Source organism: Sinocyclocheilus grahami, unplaced genomic scaffold (genome assembly GCF_001515645.1).
Source record: "Sinocyclocheilus grahami isolate Dianchi unplaced genomic scaffold, SAMN03320097.WGS_v1.1 scaffold74.1, whole genome shotgun sequence".
Classification (NCBI taxonomy): Eukaryota; Metazoa; Chordata; class Actinopteri; order Cypriniformes; family Cyprinidae; genus Sinocyclocheilus; species Sinocyclocheilus grahami.
This window is the reverse complement of record NW_015505253.1, coordinates 2,490,128-2,509,348: the sequence shown is the minus strand read 5'-3', so window position 1 is coordinate 2,509,348 and position 19,221 is coordinate 2,490,128. Positions and strand designations below refer to the sequence as shown.

The 19,221-nt window shown below is 34.1% G+C and overlaps 1 protein-coding gene across 1 annotated transcript in view; it reads right to left on the bottom strand.

Annotated features, from left to right (window-relative positions):
- Nucleotides 1-5,448: 5,448 nt before the first annotated feature.
- LOC107585786 (calsyntenin-2-like) overlaps nt 5,449-19,221 on the bottom strand; it is a 52,065-nt gene continuing 38,292 nt past the window's right edge. Inside the window, exons 9-16 of the mRNA XM_016272934.1 lie at nt 18,833-18,995; nt 14,324-14,490; nt 13,729-13,733; nt 9,049-9,251; nt 7,295-7,465; nt 7,070-7,212; nt 6,874-6,988; nt 5,449-5,772 (exon numbers count right to left, since the gene is read on the bottom strand). Coding sequence (XP_016128420.1) covers nt 5,546-5,772; nt 6,874-6,988; nt 7,070-7,212; nt 7,295-7,465; nt 9,049-9,251; nt 13,729-13,733; nt 14,324-14,490; nt 18,833-18,995 — 1,194 coding nt within the window. The 3' untranslated portion in view covers nt 5,449-5,545. The remainder of the gene's footprint in view (nt 5,773-6,873; nt 6,989-7,069; nt 7,213-7,294; nt 7,466-9,048; nt 9,252-13,728; nt 13,734-14,323; nt 14,491-18,832; nt 18,996-19,221) is intronic.

The window sequence follows — 19,221 nt, the reverse complement described above, 5'->3', positions numbered from 1 at the left end:
AGAGCGAAAGTCAAAAAATGAAACTACATTAGGGTGAGTAAATGATGACAGAATTTTGATTTTGGGATGAACTATGCCTTTAAATATTTTTTTAAGTGTGTAAAGCTATATCCAATTGTTAAAATTTTTGTGACAACAGATCTCCATAAACCCTAAAATAACTTGAGAAATTATTATTTAAACAGCTTGACATCTCGAATACTGCAAGTTTTGATAGAATTTTAAATGTGTTTTTCTAAAATGAAAAGCTTTAAAGCCCCACTAAAATTGTCCCCACTAAGCGCCTCACTGTAGCCTTGATTTGTGCTTTTTAAAGAAAAGGAGGAATGAGATGTAATTCATTTTAATTGTTAATTTTCACATTCCTGTCACTTCAAAAACCTGTATGACTTACTTTCTTCCTGAATGTTCACAATTGCAGTGAATTTCCTCGTAAATAACTATAGATTATGAGTCCTCATCAGCACAAAATCCTGTGAAAAAATATGAAAACTGTGACAAAGCAGAATTATAATCAACCAAATTATTATTGATTATTACAGATGAGCAAGATGTTCAATAGCCAAATTTGAAGCATGTTCACATTCCTCTTTTCCTTACAATGAAAGTGGATGGAGACCGGGGCTTTCAAGCTAAAAAAAAAAAAAAGGTAGTCCATATGATTCACTATATTCACTTAAGTTGTATGACAACTTAAGTGTCTGTAAGTGTCTGTATCTGTAATTTACTAAAAGTACCGCTTGACAGCTGTAGTCACCATTCATTGTAGGGAAACGAACAGCTTAGACATTCAGCTATAAATGTTTTCGTTTGTGGCCCTGGAAGAAAGTAGAGTAAATTATTTAGACATAAACTACATTTTTGGATGTACTGCCCGTTTAAAGCAACTGTATGTAATTAATTTTTTTTACTTTAAAATATCTGATGGTACACAAACTTGTAATAAGGAAAATGGCTTGTGTTTATTTCCCAAACCACATGTACAGCTATCTATGGAAATTGCGAAGTTTTAATTCTCACTATTCTGACTTTTGTTCTGAGAATTCTGAGACATAAACTCGCAATTGCGAGTTATAAAGTCAAAATTGTGTGATATAAACTCGCAATTATGAGTTATAAGGTCAGAATTGCGAGATATAAACTCGCAATTCTGACCTTATAACTCATAATTGCGAGTTTATATCACACAATTCTGACTTAATAACTCGCAATTGTCTTATAAAGTCAGAATTGACTCGCAATTCTGAAAAAAAAGTCAGAATTGTGAGTTTATATCTCGCAATTCTGACCTTATAACTCATAATTGCGAGTTTATATCACACAATTTTGACTTTATAACTCGCAATTGCGAGTTTATGTCTCAGAATTCTCAGAACAAAAGTCAGAATAGTGAGAATTAAAACTTCGCAATTTCCATAGATAGCTGTACATGTGGTTTGGGAAATAAACACAAGCCATTTTCCTTATTACAAGTTTGTGTACCATCAGATATTTTAAAGTAAAAAAAATTAATTACATACAGTTGCTTTAAACGGGCAGTACATCCAAAAATGTAGTTTATGTCTAAATAATTTACTCTACTTTCTTCCAGGGCCACAAACGAAAACATTTATAGCTGAATGTCTAAGCTGTTCGTTTCCCTACAATGAATGGTGACTACAGCTGTCAAGCGGTACTTTTAGTAAATTACAGATACAGACACTTACAGACACTTAAGTTGTCATACAACTTAAGTGAATATAGTGAATCATATGGACTACCTTTTTTTTTTTTTTAGCTTGAAAGCCCCGGTCTCCATCCACTTTCATTGTAAGGAAAAGAGGAATGTGAACATGCTTCAAATTTGGCTATTGAACATCTTGCTCATCTGTAATAATCAATAATAATTTGGTTGATTATAATTCTGCTTTGTCACAGTTTTCATATTTTTTCACAGGATTTTGTGCTGATGAGGACTCATAATCTATAGTTATTTACGAGGAAATTCACTGCAATTGTGAACATTCAGGAAGAAAGTAAGTCATACAGGTTTTTGAAGTGACAGGAATGTGAAAATTAACAATTAAAATGAATTACATCTCATTCCTCCTTTTCTTTAAAAAGCACAAATCAAGGCTACAGTGAGGCGCTTAGTGGGGACAATTTTAGTGGGGCTTTAAAGCTTTTCATTTTAGAAAAACACATTTAAAATTCTATCAAAACTTGCAGTATTCGAGATGTCAAGCTGTTTAAATAATAATTTCTCAAGTTATTTTAGGGTTTATGGAGATCTGTTGTCACAAAAATTTTAACAATTGGATATAGCTTTACACACTTAAAAAAATATTTAAAGGCATAGTTCATCCCAAAATCAAAATTCTGTCATCATTTACTCACCCTAATGTAGTTTCATTTTTTGACTTTCGCTCTTCAGATCATCTTTTGTGTTCCAGCAGGTTTGGAACAATATGAGGGTGAGTTAATGATGGCAAAATGTTTATTTATGGGTGGACTATCTCTTTAACACACAAATCGTTTAAGTTTTGTGGCCATATTATTGAATCTGTGTATTTTAACGTTTACGGATTGGTACTAATCACTTCCAACGTAAATGCCTCATTGTAACCAAGATTTTTGTATGTATATATATATATAAAATTTAAAGTGGAAATTGTTTTTTCACAAACATGAATTAAATTCACAAATAAATAAAATGAGATTTGCAAATAAAAAAACATATTCACAAATATATATTTATGTCACAACCACAACTTTGCCTGGCATTTATTTGTGAATCGCGTCCTGTGCATTTGTGAATTGTGAAACATTTCTTGCGTCAAGACGTGCTGCTGACAATCCACAAATACGTGGACTCCACCCACCGTCTACTCAAGCCAATCAGATAACAGCCACATTTCGCTGACCAATCGTAGCACGATCTCGCTATAGCCAATCACGTTTTGCTTTACAATCAGGGTGGTCTCGTCCTGAGATAACTTCATTCATCTGCATTGGCTCAAATATGAAAGATTTAGGAAAAATTAAAATAGCATAATATAACTAAGAGACTTGACTTTTAGACACCATATTGCCTGTTTTTGCTCTATTTTGACAACAAAAATAAAGAGTTTTGCATCTCTGAGCAACATGACAGTGTTTCGTTTCTGAATGAATCGACTGTTTAAATGATTCGGTTCAATCGCAATAACTCACTTATTAACAGCTACTTGCTGCCACCTACTGGCGGTTTAAATTTCACATTTAAAGTATCTTTTCATTTTTTAAATAATTTCAAATGTCAGTATTTGACGTGTTTTTTAAAAAATATCAAAATATTATCTATGCATTTGTAACTGCAGGTTAAAGCATCCCATGTCCCTCTGAGCTGCATTAAACAGTGTGACATCTAAATGTCACTTCAGATGCAGCTTCTGTGTTTCCTCTGCATTGCAAAGATTAATTTCGTTGATTTTTATACCATTTGCTTGGTAACAGCCCAAATGTCTCATTATCCTAATTGACAAATTATATGCAAGATCTTGACTCAAAAAGATGATGCACACTTTAAGAAAAAATGGCTTTATAAATGTAAAAATGCTTATAAAAGGTAAATATATATATATGTGAACTGACCACCACAGAATATCAAAAACTTCATACATCGTTAGATCCACATAGCAGCTCATATACATCGGCTTGACTGAAAAACTGGGAAATGCTGTTTGCTGTTGTGTGACGGCAATTTAACCTATTACACAAACAAATGTTTATTATGAGGTTGCGTTCAGTTATTTATTAGTCAGTTACTTATTGATGCTTTTATTTCCATATTGAATAACATGACGCTTCCATAACACGTTTGAATCCAGTATAGCGTTGTTCCCATATATAATACTGTGGCTTGGTTGGCATGATACACAGTCTAATGGTCTAAAATCCAATTTTAAACATCTTTTACTGTACCCATTTTATGGCGCTTATATTACCTACACAAAGTTGCGGTTGTTACATAAATATATATTTGTGAATATGTTTTTTTTATTTGCAAATCTCATTTTATTTTTTTGTGAATTGAATTCATGTTTGTAAAACTTTAAGATTTATTTGCGGATCTCATTCTATTTATTTGTCAATATGTTTAATTTTTGTTAATCTCTTTACATTTATTTGTGGATCATAATCTATTTATTTGGAATTAAGCAACAATTCTATCTCCATAGTGGTGATTCTATTTTATTTTATTTTTTTACTAAAAAAACAATGCCTCTAAACAATAACAGTCCTGGTTCTATACCCAATTCTAAACCAGTAACTACCTATAAAACCAGAGAGGGAAAGAATAGGCTGGTTAAAATGTTGTTGTGCACTAACCTTCAAATCTGATTCAAATCTCAAGGATCAACAGAGATACTGATTGAGGAAGATGTCCAAATTAATGGCAAAATACTAGGCCAATGATCTCTCATATAATTTTGGTGCTTTCATTTCTTATAAACGACCATAGGCGGAAATCCCAGGGGGACGGGGACAGGACCCCCCCCCATCTGAGGGTTGTCCCCCCTAAAATTATGATTAAAAACCACGCTGTGTATTGTAAATAGCAATGTTTTATACTTTAAATAATTGTGTAAGTAGTAAAACAACACAAACGGGGCAAAAATGCGTTTTATGTTCAGAAACATTTGAGTCTCCCCCTCCCTTGCCTCACAGTGCTTTGGTCCAAATGCCTGCTTTCCTCTTTTACATCACCCACACACACACACACACACACACACACACACACACGAGTCCGGTGAGAGAGAACAAATTCAATAGTTGTGGAACTCATGTAAGGCGGTCAAGGCTATTTTATTCACTTAAACATCGGATGAAGTGATTATTTTCTCTTTAATACATGATGCCAATGTATTTTTCGATGAGTCTGCTATGTTAGCAATAATAACATTACCTGCTTGACGGAAAGGGTTGCCAGGTTTTTACAACAAATCCCGACCCAATTGCTACTCAAAACTAGCCCAAACGAACCGCTTTTCGAGGGGGTCCCCCGGTAAAAATCGTGTTCCGGGGGCTAAAATACACGTTATTGGGGTCGCTTCAACCCGCAGACATGAAAAGCAACCCGTGGCAACAGTGATAAAGTAGCCCAATTCCACAGGAAAACCATGGACTTGGCATCACTGTGACGGATAGTAATGTCCACAGTGGACATGAGCGCTGTCACAGCGTGACCACAACAGCTTGGAGTTGTCTAATTTGGCACGGTCTCCCTGCTACTCTAATAGTAGTAAGGCTTTCCTCTGTGCATACATATCCTTACAAGTACAATTTTAGCTTGATTATTTGTGTCCCCTTCAAAAATTGCTCTTGAGAAATGTTATGTTTATTGTCTGTTAGATTAAATTTACGCCCCTGTAAACGACAGTGTTTAAATCAGATGTTCAGCTCTAGCTGATTGTGTAACTGCTGTACTGTCCTGTCAGCTATAAAGAAAGGTTTTCGTTTTCACAGAGACTCGTGCATGCTGTGACAGTTTGACAGGCGTCAACATTTTGGCAGCTTCTTTACATTATGGTGTCTTGTGTTGCTTGAGCATGTAGACGGTTTGTCGTACCTCCAGAGGGTTGACAGTGATGGAGAGAGAGGATCCGTCACAGTCCGCTTGTTTCTCTGGCAGCGTGTGCGTGTGAATGAGCTCTTGGTTTTGTGGTTGGTTGAAGAGGTAAACACTCAGCAGCACCACCAGCAGGGCGGCGATACACAGCACAATGACTGCAGTAGCAACGGCAGGTACGACTGGAGAAAAACAATAAATCTTACACGCTATAGACTTTAGAATAGATGTCATAATTTGACAACCCCCCTAAAATTATGATTAAAAACCACGCTGTGTATTGTAAATAGCAATGTTTTATACTTTAAATAATTGTGTAAGTAGTAAAACAACACAAACGGGGCAAAAATGCGTTTTATGTTCAGAAACATTTGAGTCTCCCCCTCCCTTGCCTCACAGTGCTTTGGTCCAAATGCCTGCTTTCCTCTTTTACATCACCCACACACACACACACACACACACACACACACACACGAGTCCGGTGAGAGAGAACAAATTCAATAGTTGTGGAACTCATGTAAGGCGGTCAAGGCTATTTTATTCACTTAAACATCGGATGAAGTGATTATTTTCTCTTTAATACATGATGCCAATGTATTTTTCGATGAGTCCGCTATGTTAGCAATAATAACGTTCTGCTTGACGGAAAGGGTTGCCAGGTTTTTACAACAAAACCCGACCCAATTGCTACTCAAAACTAGCCCAAACGAACCGCTTTTCGAGGGGGTCCCCCGGTAAAAATCGTGTTCCGGGGGCTAAAATACACGTTATTGGGGTCGCTTCAACCCGCAGACATGAAAAGCAACCCGTGGCAACAGTGATAAAGTAGCCCAATTCCACAGGAAAACCATGGACTTGGCATCACTGTGACGGATAGTAATGTCCACAGTGGACATGAGCGCTGTCACAATAATCAGAAATATACATGAGCATCAAATCAGTATATTAGAATGATTTCTGATGGATCATGTGACACTGAAGACTGGAGTAATGATCTTAATCTTACTCTTAATCTTACAATATATTAAAATAGAAAACAGTTATTTTAAAATTGTTATAATATTTCACAATATTACTGTTTTTACTGTATTTTTAATCAAATAAATGGAGCCTTGGTTAGCCGAAGCGACTTCTTCCAAAAATCTTGCCAACCCCAATCTTTTAACTGAGAGTATTTCATATTTGGTATCACCTCAGCTAATGTTTACCTTGTCATATCAAAATGAACATAATCACAGACACACTTCATTAAGGCCGACACAATCATTTTGACTTTCACTCACCTATGCTGTAGCTGTTAGATTCTATGACTGTAGGATGAATAATTTGCATGTATTTGGGCGGAGCAATCGCATGATTGACATGTTCAATAGCTTCCTCGCTGTGAAGGATGTTGACCTTGGAGAAAGAGTGATAGAGAGCATCTTTAGGACATAGATCAGAACCGTGGCTTAATGCATTTCTTTGTTTGGTTCTCACCTGTAACGTATACTGATCGCTGGTGTAACGTCCGCTGAGCTCAGAGCAGGTGAGTCTGAAGGTGCGGACAGAATCGACTGCCTGACGGCTCTGATAACGCACCTGTCCGATCACCTCTGTGTAGTGAGAGATGGAGTCCACACCTAAACCAGATGTAGAAGATGAAAGAGATGAGGAAATTGTGTTTGGGAAAGATTGAAGTAAGTTGCAGAGTTTTTTTTTTACCATATATAGACATGCCAGTGCTGGAGATGACGTATTCCAGGTGTTTGCCCAATAAGGCGCTGTGGTGCAGTTCCAGACTCTCTAGCCCCGCCCTTAACTCCTCCCCCAACACCATGATGTCACAGTAGTCCAGATTATGTGTGATTTCCTTCAATGCACCTGACCTGTGATCTGCACACATACAACGATGAAACAAATTTGAATGAATAATAATAATAAAAAAGAAATATTTCGTTCTCTGCTATAATTCCCACAGTTTTCAGAAATATAATATTCATGAAATATATGCAATGTAATATCCATGACAGTCCATGAGCTGTCTGGACTACTTTTATGATGCTTTTTTAAAACTTTTTTTAAGTCTCCTTTTAAATTATGCATATTCAACACTTTTATAATATTTAATATATCACTTAGGTTTCTATATGCAAATGACCTCTATTCTGATCATGTACCAGAGGAGTTCATATACAGTGGGACTAGCTGAAGTTTTTATAAATTTATACTACTGTTCAAAGGTTTGGGATCGGTAAGATTTTTTAAAATTAATTAATTTGTAAATGTTTTGTATGTGTTTGAAAGAACACATTAAAAATACAGTAAAAACAATAATAAATCTTATTAATAAATGTTATTAATTATAAAATATTATTACAATTTAAAATAACCCTAAATATATTTTGAAGTGTAATTTATTCCTGTGATGTTAAGCTGAATTTTCAGCATCATTACTCCAGTCTTCAGTGTCACATGATCCTTCAGGAATCATTCTAATATTCTGATTTGCTGCTCAAGAAACATTTCTGATCATTATCAATGTTGAAAACAGTTGTGCTGCTTCATATTTTTGTGGAAACTGTGATGCATTTTTTTCAGGATACTTTGATGAATAGAAAATTCAATACAACGGCATTTATTAGAAATATTAATATTTTGTTTTATATGTCTTTACTTACACGTTTGATCAATTTATTGCATATTTGTTGAATTTAGGTATTAATTTCTTTAAAAAAAAATCCTATTGAGCCCAAATTTTTGAATGCTAATGAATATCTACATAGTGACTGAAACTTTAATTGGAAAGAGCAAGGAAAGTGTAGTTTTCTATGATTTGTCTCATTTAAAGTAAACAAATAAGCCCTCAGAATAATGGAGGGAGAGGCGTTTCAGATTCAGAGAAGCATCCTCATGTGTTGTGAGGGTGGAGGGTGCAGTGAGCATCTGTCTTTTATGATTTATTAACATGTTTTTTTGCATTTACTGTTGTTTCCCACCAAAACAGCATGACACCTGCACTCTGTCAGTGAATAATGTGCTCTGTGCTGCGTTTGGGGACTTTCTTTGTGGCTTGTTTTCATTAGTAGTGTTTTTGTTGCAGAAATAGTTCACCCAAAAAGGAAAAATCTGTCATCATTTACTCAATGACTGACTTTTCTTTTGTTCAACACAGAAGGTAAAGTTGAGCAGGATGCTTTCCACTCTTTGGTATAGAATGGATCCTGTCAAGCTCCAAAAAATGATAGTAAAGCACTCGTAAAAACACAACTTGTGCACTATTTTCTGAAAATTTGCTGAAAATGTTCCCTCTTAGATCTCATTCCTGTATATTCAATATGGTGGGTCAAAACAGGTTTGAAAAAGCACTACAATATATAACTTACATTTTTAAATTAGAATGATATGAAGGTGAGTAAATAATCATTTTGAACAAATTACCCATTAAGAGAAGAAAGGTGATTCTAGAAATGTTCTACCTGTGTTTGTCTGTCCGTCGCTTTTTGTTACTGTGCTGATGATATGCAAATCTCTGAACAGGGATAGGCCGAGGGCAAGGTCAGAGGCGGGGACGGTCAGGTGCTCCGCCCCAGTGATTGTGATGCGTGGTTCACTAGGCTGCATTACCATGACAACTGCCTCAATATCAGGGACAGAAATACACACATCCTCCCCGAAACACCTGCAGAGATCACAAACACAACAACACATTCTTTCTCTTTTGTGTGTGTTATTTTAGATACAGACACACACAAACACACACATACAGGGTCCAAAAGTAAGCACCAAATGCAATTGCCATATTGCCAGTGGCTTTATTAGGAACGTTTATCCTAATAAATCCAGATTTAAGATTTAAGCTTATGAATAAATAAGCTTTCCATTGATGTGTGGTTTGTTAGGATAGGACAATATTTGGCTGAGATACAACTATTTGAAATCTGGAATCTGAGGGTGCAAAAAAAAAAAAATCTAAATATTGAGAAAATCGCCTTTAAAGTTGTCCAAATGAAGTTCTTAGCAATGCATATTACTAGTCAAAAATTAAAAACGGTAGGAAATTTACAAAATATCTTCACGGAACATGATCTTTACTTAATATCCTAATGATTTTTGGTATAAAAGAAAAATTTATAATTTTGACCCATACAATGTATTGTTGGCTATTGCTACAAATATACCCCAGCGACTTAAGACTGGTTTTGTGCTCCAGGGTCACATATAAAGTTGATAAACTTTATCAGTTCAGTTGAAATTGCCAAAATTTAATTTTGGATATAATTATATAATGCAAAATAATTTTCCATCACATATAAGAAATATTTAGCAGGGTTATTTTAGTGTCACTGAGATACTATTATATTTTTTATTGATATTTGGAATATTAATATTTTTATTCTATTTTTTGTTCTTATATTTTCTATTTTTATTTTAATCCTAAAGTTTTACCGATTTTGTTGTGTGTTATTGTCATTTTTATTTATTTATTTTAAAATATATAGTTTTAAATATTTTTTTAGGTTTGGTTATTTTAGTACATCAAAATACACTTAATGAAAATGAGAAATATTGCATTAATTGGCAACATAACATTTATTTTATATTTTATTTAAGTTAAAGTTTATTTTATTTCAAGTAACAAATTGTTCTATGGTTTTTGCTTTTGTTTTATTTAAAGGGATAGTTCACCCAAAAATGAAATGTGATGTTTATCTGCTTACCCCCAGGGCATCCAAGATGTAGGTGACTTTGTTTCTTCAGTAGAACACAAACAGAGATTTTTAACTCAAACCGTTGCAGTCTGTCAGTCTTATAATGGAAGTGAATAGGAATCACGGCTTTGAGAGTCAAAAAACATACACAAACAAAACCAAATTAAACCCTGTGGCTTCTTCTTCAGCCAGCGCATGATGCGTCTTCTTCTTCTTGCTTTACGGCAGATCGCAGACTTATAAGTGCATTTATCTCTCAAATGGACCATTGACACTCTATCTACAATCTCAATTAGGAGTGTCAATGGTCCATTTGAGAGATAGGTGGCGGTAATGCACTTATAAGTCTGTGATCCGCTGTAAAGCAAGAAGAAGAAGACGACGCGAACGTGCTCAAGACAGTTCGGACATTGCAGTAAATCAGAGGTAAAAAAACAATATAAATACTATTCAGTTTCTTGCACATACCGATCGTTTCATGTCTTTACACATCAATGTATCGTCACGAGCCACAGGGTTAAATTTGGTTTTGTTTGTGTATGTTTTTTGACTCTCAAAGGGAATCCGTGATTCCCATTCACTTGCATATAAGACTGACAGACTGCAACGGTTTGAGTTAAAAATCTTTGTTTGTGTTCTACTGAAGAAACAAAGTCACCTACATCTTGGATGCCCTGGGGGTAAGCAGATACACATCAAATTTTCATTTTTGGGTGAACTATCCCTTTAACTATAATAACCCTGATATTTAGAGCTGGTAAATTGTCTCAGCTCACTTGTCATTGGCAGGTTGGGCATGAAGTTAATTTTGGGTCCTGCAAACACTCCCTCAGAGGTGAAGACATCTCCACTTGGATATAAATAATAAGAAGCGTTTGACAGTGATGTGCAGAGTGTAAACAAATGACTTGGAGCTGTTCCCAACTCATTAGGGAGACTGCAGCGCTGATAACTTCACACAAAGAGAAAAACTAGGCCTGCAGTGAATTAATAACACTTCAGCTTTCTTGAATCTCACAGTAATTGGACTTAATGAGCTTAAAAGCAAAACACAAACGGTGTTTACTAGAATTAATTTACAACTCTAGTGATTTCACCACCGTGAAGCAGCTCTGAATGACTGGAAGTAGGAAGTCCATTATCCACAAATGAACACAGATCCGCCTTCTCTAATTAAAGATGTTGTTAATCATGATGCAAACAAAAACTCACATTCATCAACAGACAGGAAATGAATGGAGGAAACCATCTGTGACTGAAGGTTTAGATACGCTGAGGCTTGAAGAGATTAATTCATGTTTCGTTGTGAAAACAGCTGTTTGCTACACGTTACCGTTGGTTTAAACTAAAATATGATTTTACTTATTCTTTTACTATCTGTGACGATTGACTGATGACCAAACGATGCATGCTATTTGATATCTTTAGCCCTGTGTTTGGATGTTAATGGTTTCTCAGGGTGACGCGTGTCGAACATATGCTTGGATTTTCCATGATGAAATTCATGCGTTCGAATGGCGGTGGATAGTGAAGGATGAGGCATTCTGCCATTCACTAAACCTGGACGTTTGCCTCACATCTGTTTAAACACGTGAACATATTCCAACATGGCATTGAAGGAGCCAAGTGTAAACTTTATTGTTCAGTATTGAATATTTAATTTTGCATGATGATTTTCTCCTAGTTTTACATTTATATGCCTTTTTTGCTATAATATATTATTCACCTAAAATTAAACTTTCACAAAAATATGAATTTAATAGTACTGTTAAGTCTCTTGGAGTTAACATATTGGAGTATATTGTACTGTTTTGCAATAATATTTTTTTGTGATATTTTTAAAATGTATTTATTTATTTTAAAGCAAATCCCCTATTGAAAAACCATTTAATAAGTTCACTAAATGAATGATATTAGTAAGTGAGTAAATCTCAATATTGGCCAAAATAATGGTTATTATTATTATATATTGCATCATAAATTCACTTGTAGCATTTAAAACAAGTTTTATATTATTTTCTATTTCTTTAAACAGTATAGCATTTTATCTGTTCATAACACACAAATAATTATCAGCTTATTGTAACTATAAACAGAATTATAAAGATAATTATATAATAACTGCAGTGCATCCCTGATGATTTGACCAGCCATTTTATTTTGGCTGGTGGGAGAAAAACACTGATATTTCTGGTATTTTTTAATCACTGTCTAGCTCCTGTAAATGTTGAAATGACTTCAGGTCACCATGCAAAACAAGTTCTGTCCCCATAGGTCTATACAGTCTCACTTTTCCATGTTTACATCATTACTTTTTAGGCCAAGGTGTACAGTGTTTGTCTCCTTGACAAGCAATCTGTAACTTTGCAAAAGTGTAAATGAATCATCTAAATTACTTTTAGATAAAAGTTACTAATTATGCAAAACACAACATGTTTGTGCTTAATATAATCTGTGATCAGGAAGTTTTAAGAATGAGAGAAGCTAGAGTTCAATTATATGTCTTACCGTAATATAATACTTAATTGCTCTTGATTATGTGTGTTTTAGTGTGTAATTTTCATGCGAACTGGCTGTGCTGAAGCCTCAGAGGGGCGGGTCATAATCCTCTTGGGGCTTATGCATATTCATGATCTGCTTTGAATAATCATGGACGCTAAGTGGGTGCATTTCTGTTCCAAAAAAAATTCAAATCTCTCTGTTATTCTCTTTCCATTTCCCGGTCTGTACATAAAAATGAAACCTCGCTAAGGGTGGAATATGAATTGGATAAGAACAGAATAAGAGTAAAGGTTACAAGAAGGGTTAGGATTGTTTATATTATGATTAGGGATTTGAAATAGCCAGCAGCTAGCTAGCAGAAAATATACAAATCTAGTTACAAATACACTCAATAAAGGTTCTTGTTGGCATATGGTTCCATGAAGAACTTTTAATATCAATGGAACCTTTCCAATGTTCTTTATAGATTTTTTATAGTGTAGTCATGTTTTGCTATATACTGTAAAACATTATTGTAATATTAACTGTAAATGACTGAAACCATTTATTATCTTTTATTATTTATTATTAAATGTATATAACTTATTGTTTATCAGTCAATTATTATTAAATGTATTACATTTAAATAAGGTTGTTCTGCAAATGTGTATACATTTTTACTGTATTTTTGCAGAATTCTGGCTACCACAACCGCCTTTTAAAGTGTAGTTTTGCTCTAAAATATTTCAGTGATTGTTGTTGTGTAGTGTAAATATGCTATTATTCTTTAGAGTCAGTTTTGTCAATGAATTGGTCAAATGAATTTGCAAATTGCTGTGTTTTTAATTATTTTATTATTGTTCAGATCCCTGTGGCATTTCAGAAATGAAATATTAATGTTTTGTGTATGTTAACAGGTGTTTTTATGTAATTTATGCTGAAAATTGTATGATAAACTACACTTACAGCAGCTATATGAATTAATTATCTTAATTCTAATTTAAATTCAAATTCTGCATGTTGCATCACAGCAAGAACGGAACTGTTATTTAAAAGGCATTATGAGTTTGGTTCTGAATGAAGCACAATCTTGCTTTGAGCTTATGAGCGATCAGACCACCTTCTGTCTCTCACTAACACTCTGACTCTCTGTCTGTAAAACCTGCTTTCATTTGATCCTCAAATCTTCCCTAGAGCTTCTCGAATACAATAGAACAGAACAGAGGAACGCAAAGCAGAAAATGGAAAATGTGCGTACAGAAATATCTCTCCTCAAGTCTCGTCTCCTGGCTTTTCTTCACCTTTTCCTCATTCTTTTTAAACAAAATAGTGAGTTTCATCTCTTTTCAATGGTTTTATTCACGGCAAACTCCTTTTCAGAACTAATGCAATGTGACTTACAGTATAAAATTTACCAGAATGTGCAATCAAATCTGTGAACTTGAACTAGTTGAACTATAGTTGAGCATTGCACATTGGCTTCAAGGATACCTCATTCATTCAGATTTGTAATTAAGAGTTTGTACAGTGTTTTCTAAAGTTAGCCGTGAATGTGTGTAACCTTTATCCTCTGTCCGAGGCTCTCCAGTGAGGTGATGTCCAATCCTTCTTTGCAGGCCTGTAGGCAGGAGATGATCTTCTGGTTTTCAATCTTTCCTGGTCGTATCATCAGTCCAGACAAACTACCTCTGAAATACTGTGTAAACTTTGCTTTAGAGACCTCACCACCTGCACACAAACACATGTGACATGTGATATGATTCCTAAAGAGGTCACATCATGTAGCATTTTATTATTCCATTTTATGAAGTTGAAAATCTTGCACCAAATCCAGTCATAATTTAGTTTTTCTGACCTTGCATTAACTGACTAATAGAATTAAATAGGCTCTTTTGTGTCAGTTTTTTTTTTAAAGAAATCAACACTTTTATTAAGCAAATAGGCTATGCATTTAATTGATCAAAAGTGATAGTAAAAATGTGTAATGTTACAGCAGATTTCTATTTAGAATAAATGCTGTTCTTTTGAATTTTCTATTCATCAAAGAATCCTGAAAAAAAAATCACAGTTTCCACAAAAATATCAATAGTAATGCATGTTTCTTGAGCAGCAAATCAGCACATTAGAATGATTTCTGAAGGATCATGTGACACTGAAGACTGGAGTAATGATGCTGTAATTTCAGCTTTGATCACAGCAATAAATTACATTTGAACATGTATTCAAATAGAAAACAGTTATTTTAAATTGTAAGCATATTTCACAATATTTCTGTGTTTAATATATTTTTGATCAACTAAATGCAGCCTAAGTGATCAGAAGAGCCTTTCAAAAACATTAAAAGCCTAAAAAAACCCCGCTTTTGTATGTAAATGAGCTTATGGTTGTGATGTCAATAGTGCGTTGGTTTCTGATTGGCCCATTTTTGCTGCCTAGTTTCCATAAATGGTCATAGCCTGGGGAGGGAGTTTTTGAATGTTTAAGTAGACCTATATTACATATTATAGTGAACTGTTTAATTCTAATGGTGCGATTATTATTATTTTTTATTATTATTATTTTCTCAAGGCATTTCTGAATTAAATATTTGGTTGTTTTAAAGAAGCCAATAAAGTGGTCGTAAACAGTAATTCGTAAAGGTCTATATTTCATTTTATTTAAAAATATACATTTATAGCATGTAATAAGCAGAGGCAGACAAAGTACACAACTCCATTACTTAAGTGAAAGTACAGATACTGCGGGTCAAATATTACTCCATTACTAATAAAATTTGTAAAGACAGATTTTTACTTAAAGCTGCAGTCCGTAACTTTTTTTGGTTAAAAATGATCCAAAATCAATATTTGAGCAAGTACATAACCAGCCAGTGTTCAAAACTATCGCCTTACTTTAGCCCGATTCACAACGGTTATTTTATAATTATGTTTTCTAATTTGAGTGGTACGGGTAGGTTTTTGCGGGAAATTCGAGCATGGCACTGCGTCATTACGTCACGTCTGTAAACATAAAGAAGTTGTCCCGGCTACTAGGCTATCGCATGTGAGGATCCTGCAGGTGACCGATCGTTTATAGCCTTTTCTCACTGCAGCCAGAATAATTAAATGTCAAAAAATCATTTTGATGGCGGATTGTAATCCAGAAAGGATTATATGAAACACATGTGAATGAAATTAAATTATATTCCAGTTATAAATGTGCTTCTGATTACAGATAGCCTGGGATTACACAAGATTTGTATTTTAAAGAAAACCAGTTCGAAGGGAGCATAATTAGCTTTTTGGGTTAAAATAATTTCTTGGTATGAAATTCGAATGGTATGACAATTAGATTAGATTGTGCAGAAATTGAAATCTACACACTAATACACACTATAGTCATAGTCACCAATGCTGATGTTGTTAACATTAATAATCTGAGGATAAAGTATAACAATAATAATTTGCACGGTTTGATGTGATATGAGCTAATCGATCATAGATTAAATCACCATTGGTTGTAATGCTTTTTTCCTCAGCTGGTCAGAACAAATGTGGCAGACTTGTTACTTACTTGTTCAGATGACAATATATGGTGAAAATTCTTATTTGGGTCATATTCCAAGATGTAGGCTAGAATCTGTGATTACTAAGTATAGTATCCACACCGGTGCGGTGACTGATTGCCACACATACTCCTCAAAACATTAGATTCATCCACGTTGGAGCCTTGCCAGAGTATAACTAATCACTGTCTAATCGCTCTTGCGGTACTTTGATGTCACACACAGAACGGTCTGTGCAGTGCTGCTTCAAGTCCAACACCTTTTGTGTTTTATTAGGAGACGCACAACAGTTCTTCTGTGGCTTTATAGGTAATATTTTCACATTTTCATATTTTCAATATTGTTTAATATATACCACAATATTAACTTCTTATTACTGAATTGTTGTAAATAAATATCACATTTGGAACTGGTTAGTGCTCAAAAAATGCTGGTAAATCACTTCATGTAGCCCTACAAGAGTGATTACTGATAAACTGTCTGAAAAAAAGAAAGTCATGTTTTAGAGAAGAAAAAAATCACCCACTGACTTTCAAAGCTGCTAACGACTTTCTACTTCGAAGACCTTGATAGAAATGTAGTGGAGTGAAAAGTACAATATTTGTCTTTTAAATATAGTGAAGTTAAAGTCATAAGTTTCCAGAAAAAATTATGCTCAAGTAGAGTACAGATACTCAAAAAGTGTACTTCAGTACAATACTCAAGTAAATGTACTTAGTTACTGTCCGCCTCTGGTAATAAGTGTTGTAATCATCAATGTGTTTAATTGTTCTTGATAATTGTACATGCCTTGGAAGCCGTTCTGAAAGCTGTTACCTTTGGATTTCCCGTCAAACAAACTGACTGATTGGGCAGCTGCCTTTAGTTTCAGACACAGCCATGGTTACACATCACACTTTATTCATCATATACATGCATATTAAATTTCAGCTTCAGTTGAGCTAGAGGTCTTCAGAGGCTGCACTGAAACGAAGCGATCACATGATTTAACTTAATGATGACCTAAGTCAGAGATAATGAGCAATTACCTGCTGCAACTATCTGCTCTGTATGTGTGTGTGTGTGTGTGTGTGTGTGTGTAACGAAGCCTCTCTGAGGGGGTTTGTGATCGGGTATCTTCTGTGAGCCTCGGGCGATGGCATACTGATGTGTATCAGGCTGCTGTATGTGTGTATGTGTATGTGTGTGTGTGTGTGTGGGGGGGGTTATGTGGCTATAGTTTGGGGACAAAATTGTCACAACAATTGATTGAGAGAAGTTAATGCAAAAGTGTAATAAAAGCAGTGTTATTTTTGTATTATTCATATACTATTATAGTATTTAATAATAATATTTTATTATTAAATGTATTCAAAATTTATTTATTAATACTATTATATATATATATATATTTTTTAAAAATATTTCTACAGCTTTAATTTATTTGTAATTGTATTTAACAATTGTATTGTTTTAGTAATTTTAGTACTTAAACTTCAACATATTTTATTTCAGTTTGTTGCCAAGGCAACATTTCTATTTAGTTTCTATTTTATTATTTATTGTTTATTTATTTTTTTGGCTAATATTTATACTTTATTTCAGTTAACGAAAATGATAATTGAGTTAACAATAACACTGGTGAAAAGGGTTATTATAGTTAACTAAAACAGAAACTAAAACCATTAAAACAATTTCGTTACTTGAAATAAAACAAACTTTAACCGAAATACAATAAGATATATAAAATATATACAAATATATTATTAACTTAATGTACTAAAATACCTGGAACTAAAAGTGAAATAAAATTAATAAAAACTATATAGATAAAAAAAAGAAAAACACTAAAAATGACAAAAACACAACTTAAAAGATAACAATAAAAACCCATTCAAAATATAAATAACAACTAATAGTATCTAAATGATATTAATATAACACTAGCTCTTTGAAGAAAAATATTTATATTGATTACAGTGTTAAAAATATTGTTTATCATGTTCTATCTTCTATAATCAGTGCATTCAAAGTGGTGTAAACTGAACTGAATCATGAGAAATCATTAAAATATTCAGGCTCCACAAATCTTAAAAAGATCAAATGTGCAGTCAGCGCTCATTATATTTTTCCCCACACAAAAAGCTTTTTTTATTATCTATCTCACTCTTGTATTGCTTTCATTATGAAACAAAGAATCTCAGAGACACAAAGAGAGAGCACGGGCAGGGGTGTGTTTCCCAGAAGCTTCGTTAGCTAACTGTGGTCGCAAGTCCCATTTAACTCTATTGGTAACGACAGAACTTGCGACCATAGTTGCTTTTGGGAAACACGCAGCAGGTCAAGAGGTCAACTCATTTGTTTTCCGGAGCTGCGCTTGAGGAAAAGGAAAAGAAGTGATACAGGGATTGCAAAAGAACAGATGATGTGTTTAGTAAAGAGATATTTGTTCATGCTGTGAGATTTCACATTTCTATTTTCAAGTCATGTGCACACTGACCACACCCACAACACACACTAGCCACACCCACATGCCATTCCTCCCACCTTGCCAGCAGGCTCCTACAGTGAGCTGCACGTCGATCTGAGAGGAGTGGATGGGCCAGTCATCTGTTACCAGGTACGGGTCATAGGTCACGCCGTCCACATATAGAGTCACCACTGGGAAATCAACGCTGATGACGTAATAATGCCACTCCTTATCACAGATCTGAGAGAAAGAGAGAGAAGTTCACAATATTTCTGCGTTCTCTACATCTGTTGTTTTCATTTTTGCTTCAATGTGTTGTTTTAGTATAATTTATATACTAAGTTTTAGTTTTTTAATTATTATTATTTGTTTTATTTTTATAGTTTTCATTTAAATTTTAGTTTAAGTCATTTTGTTTTGTGGTTTTTACATTTTTATTAGATTTTGTTCTTTTTAAATATATTTA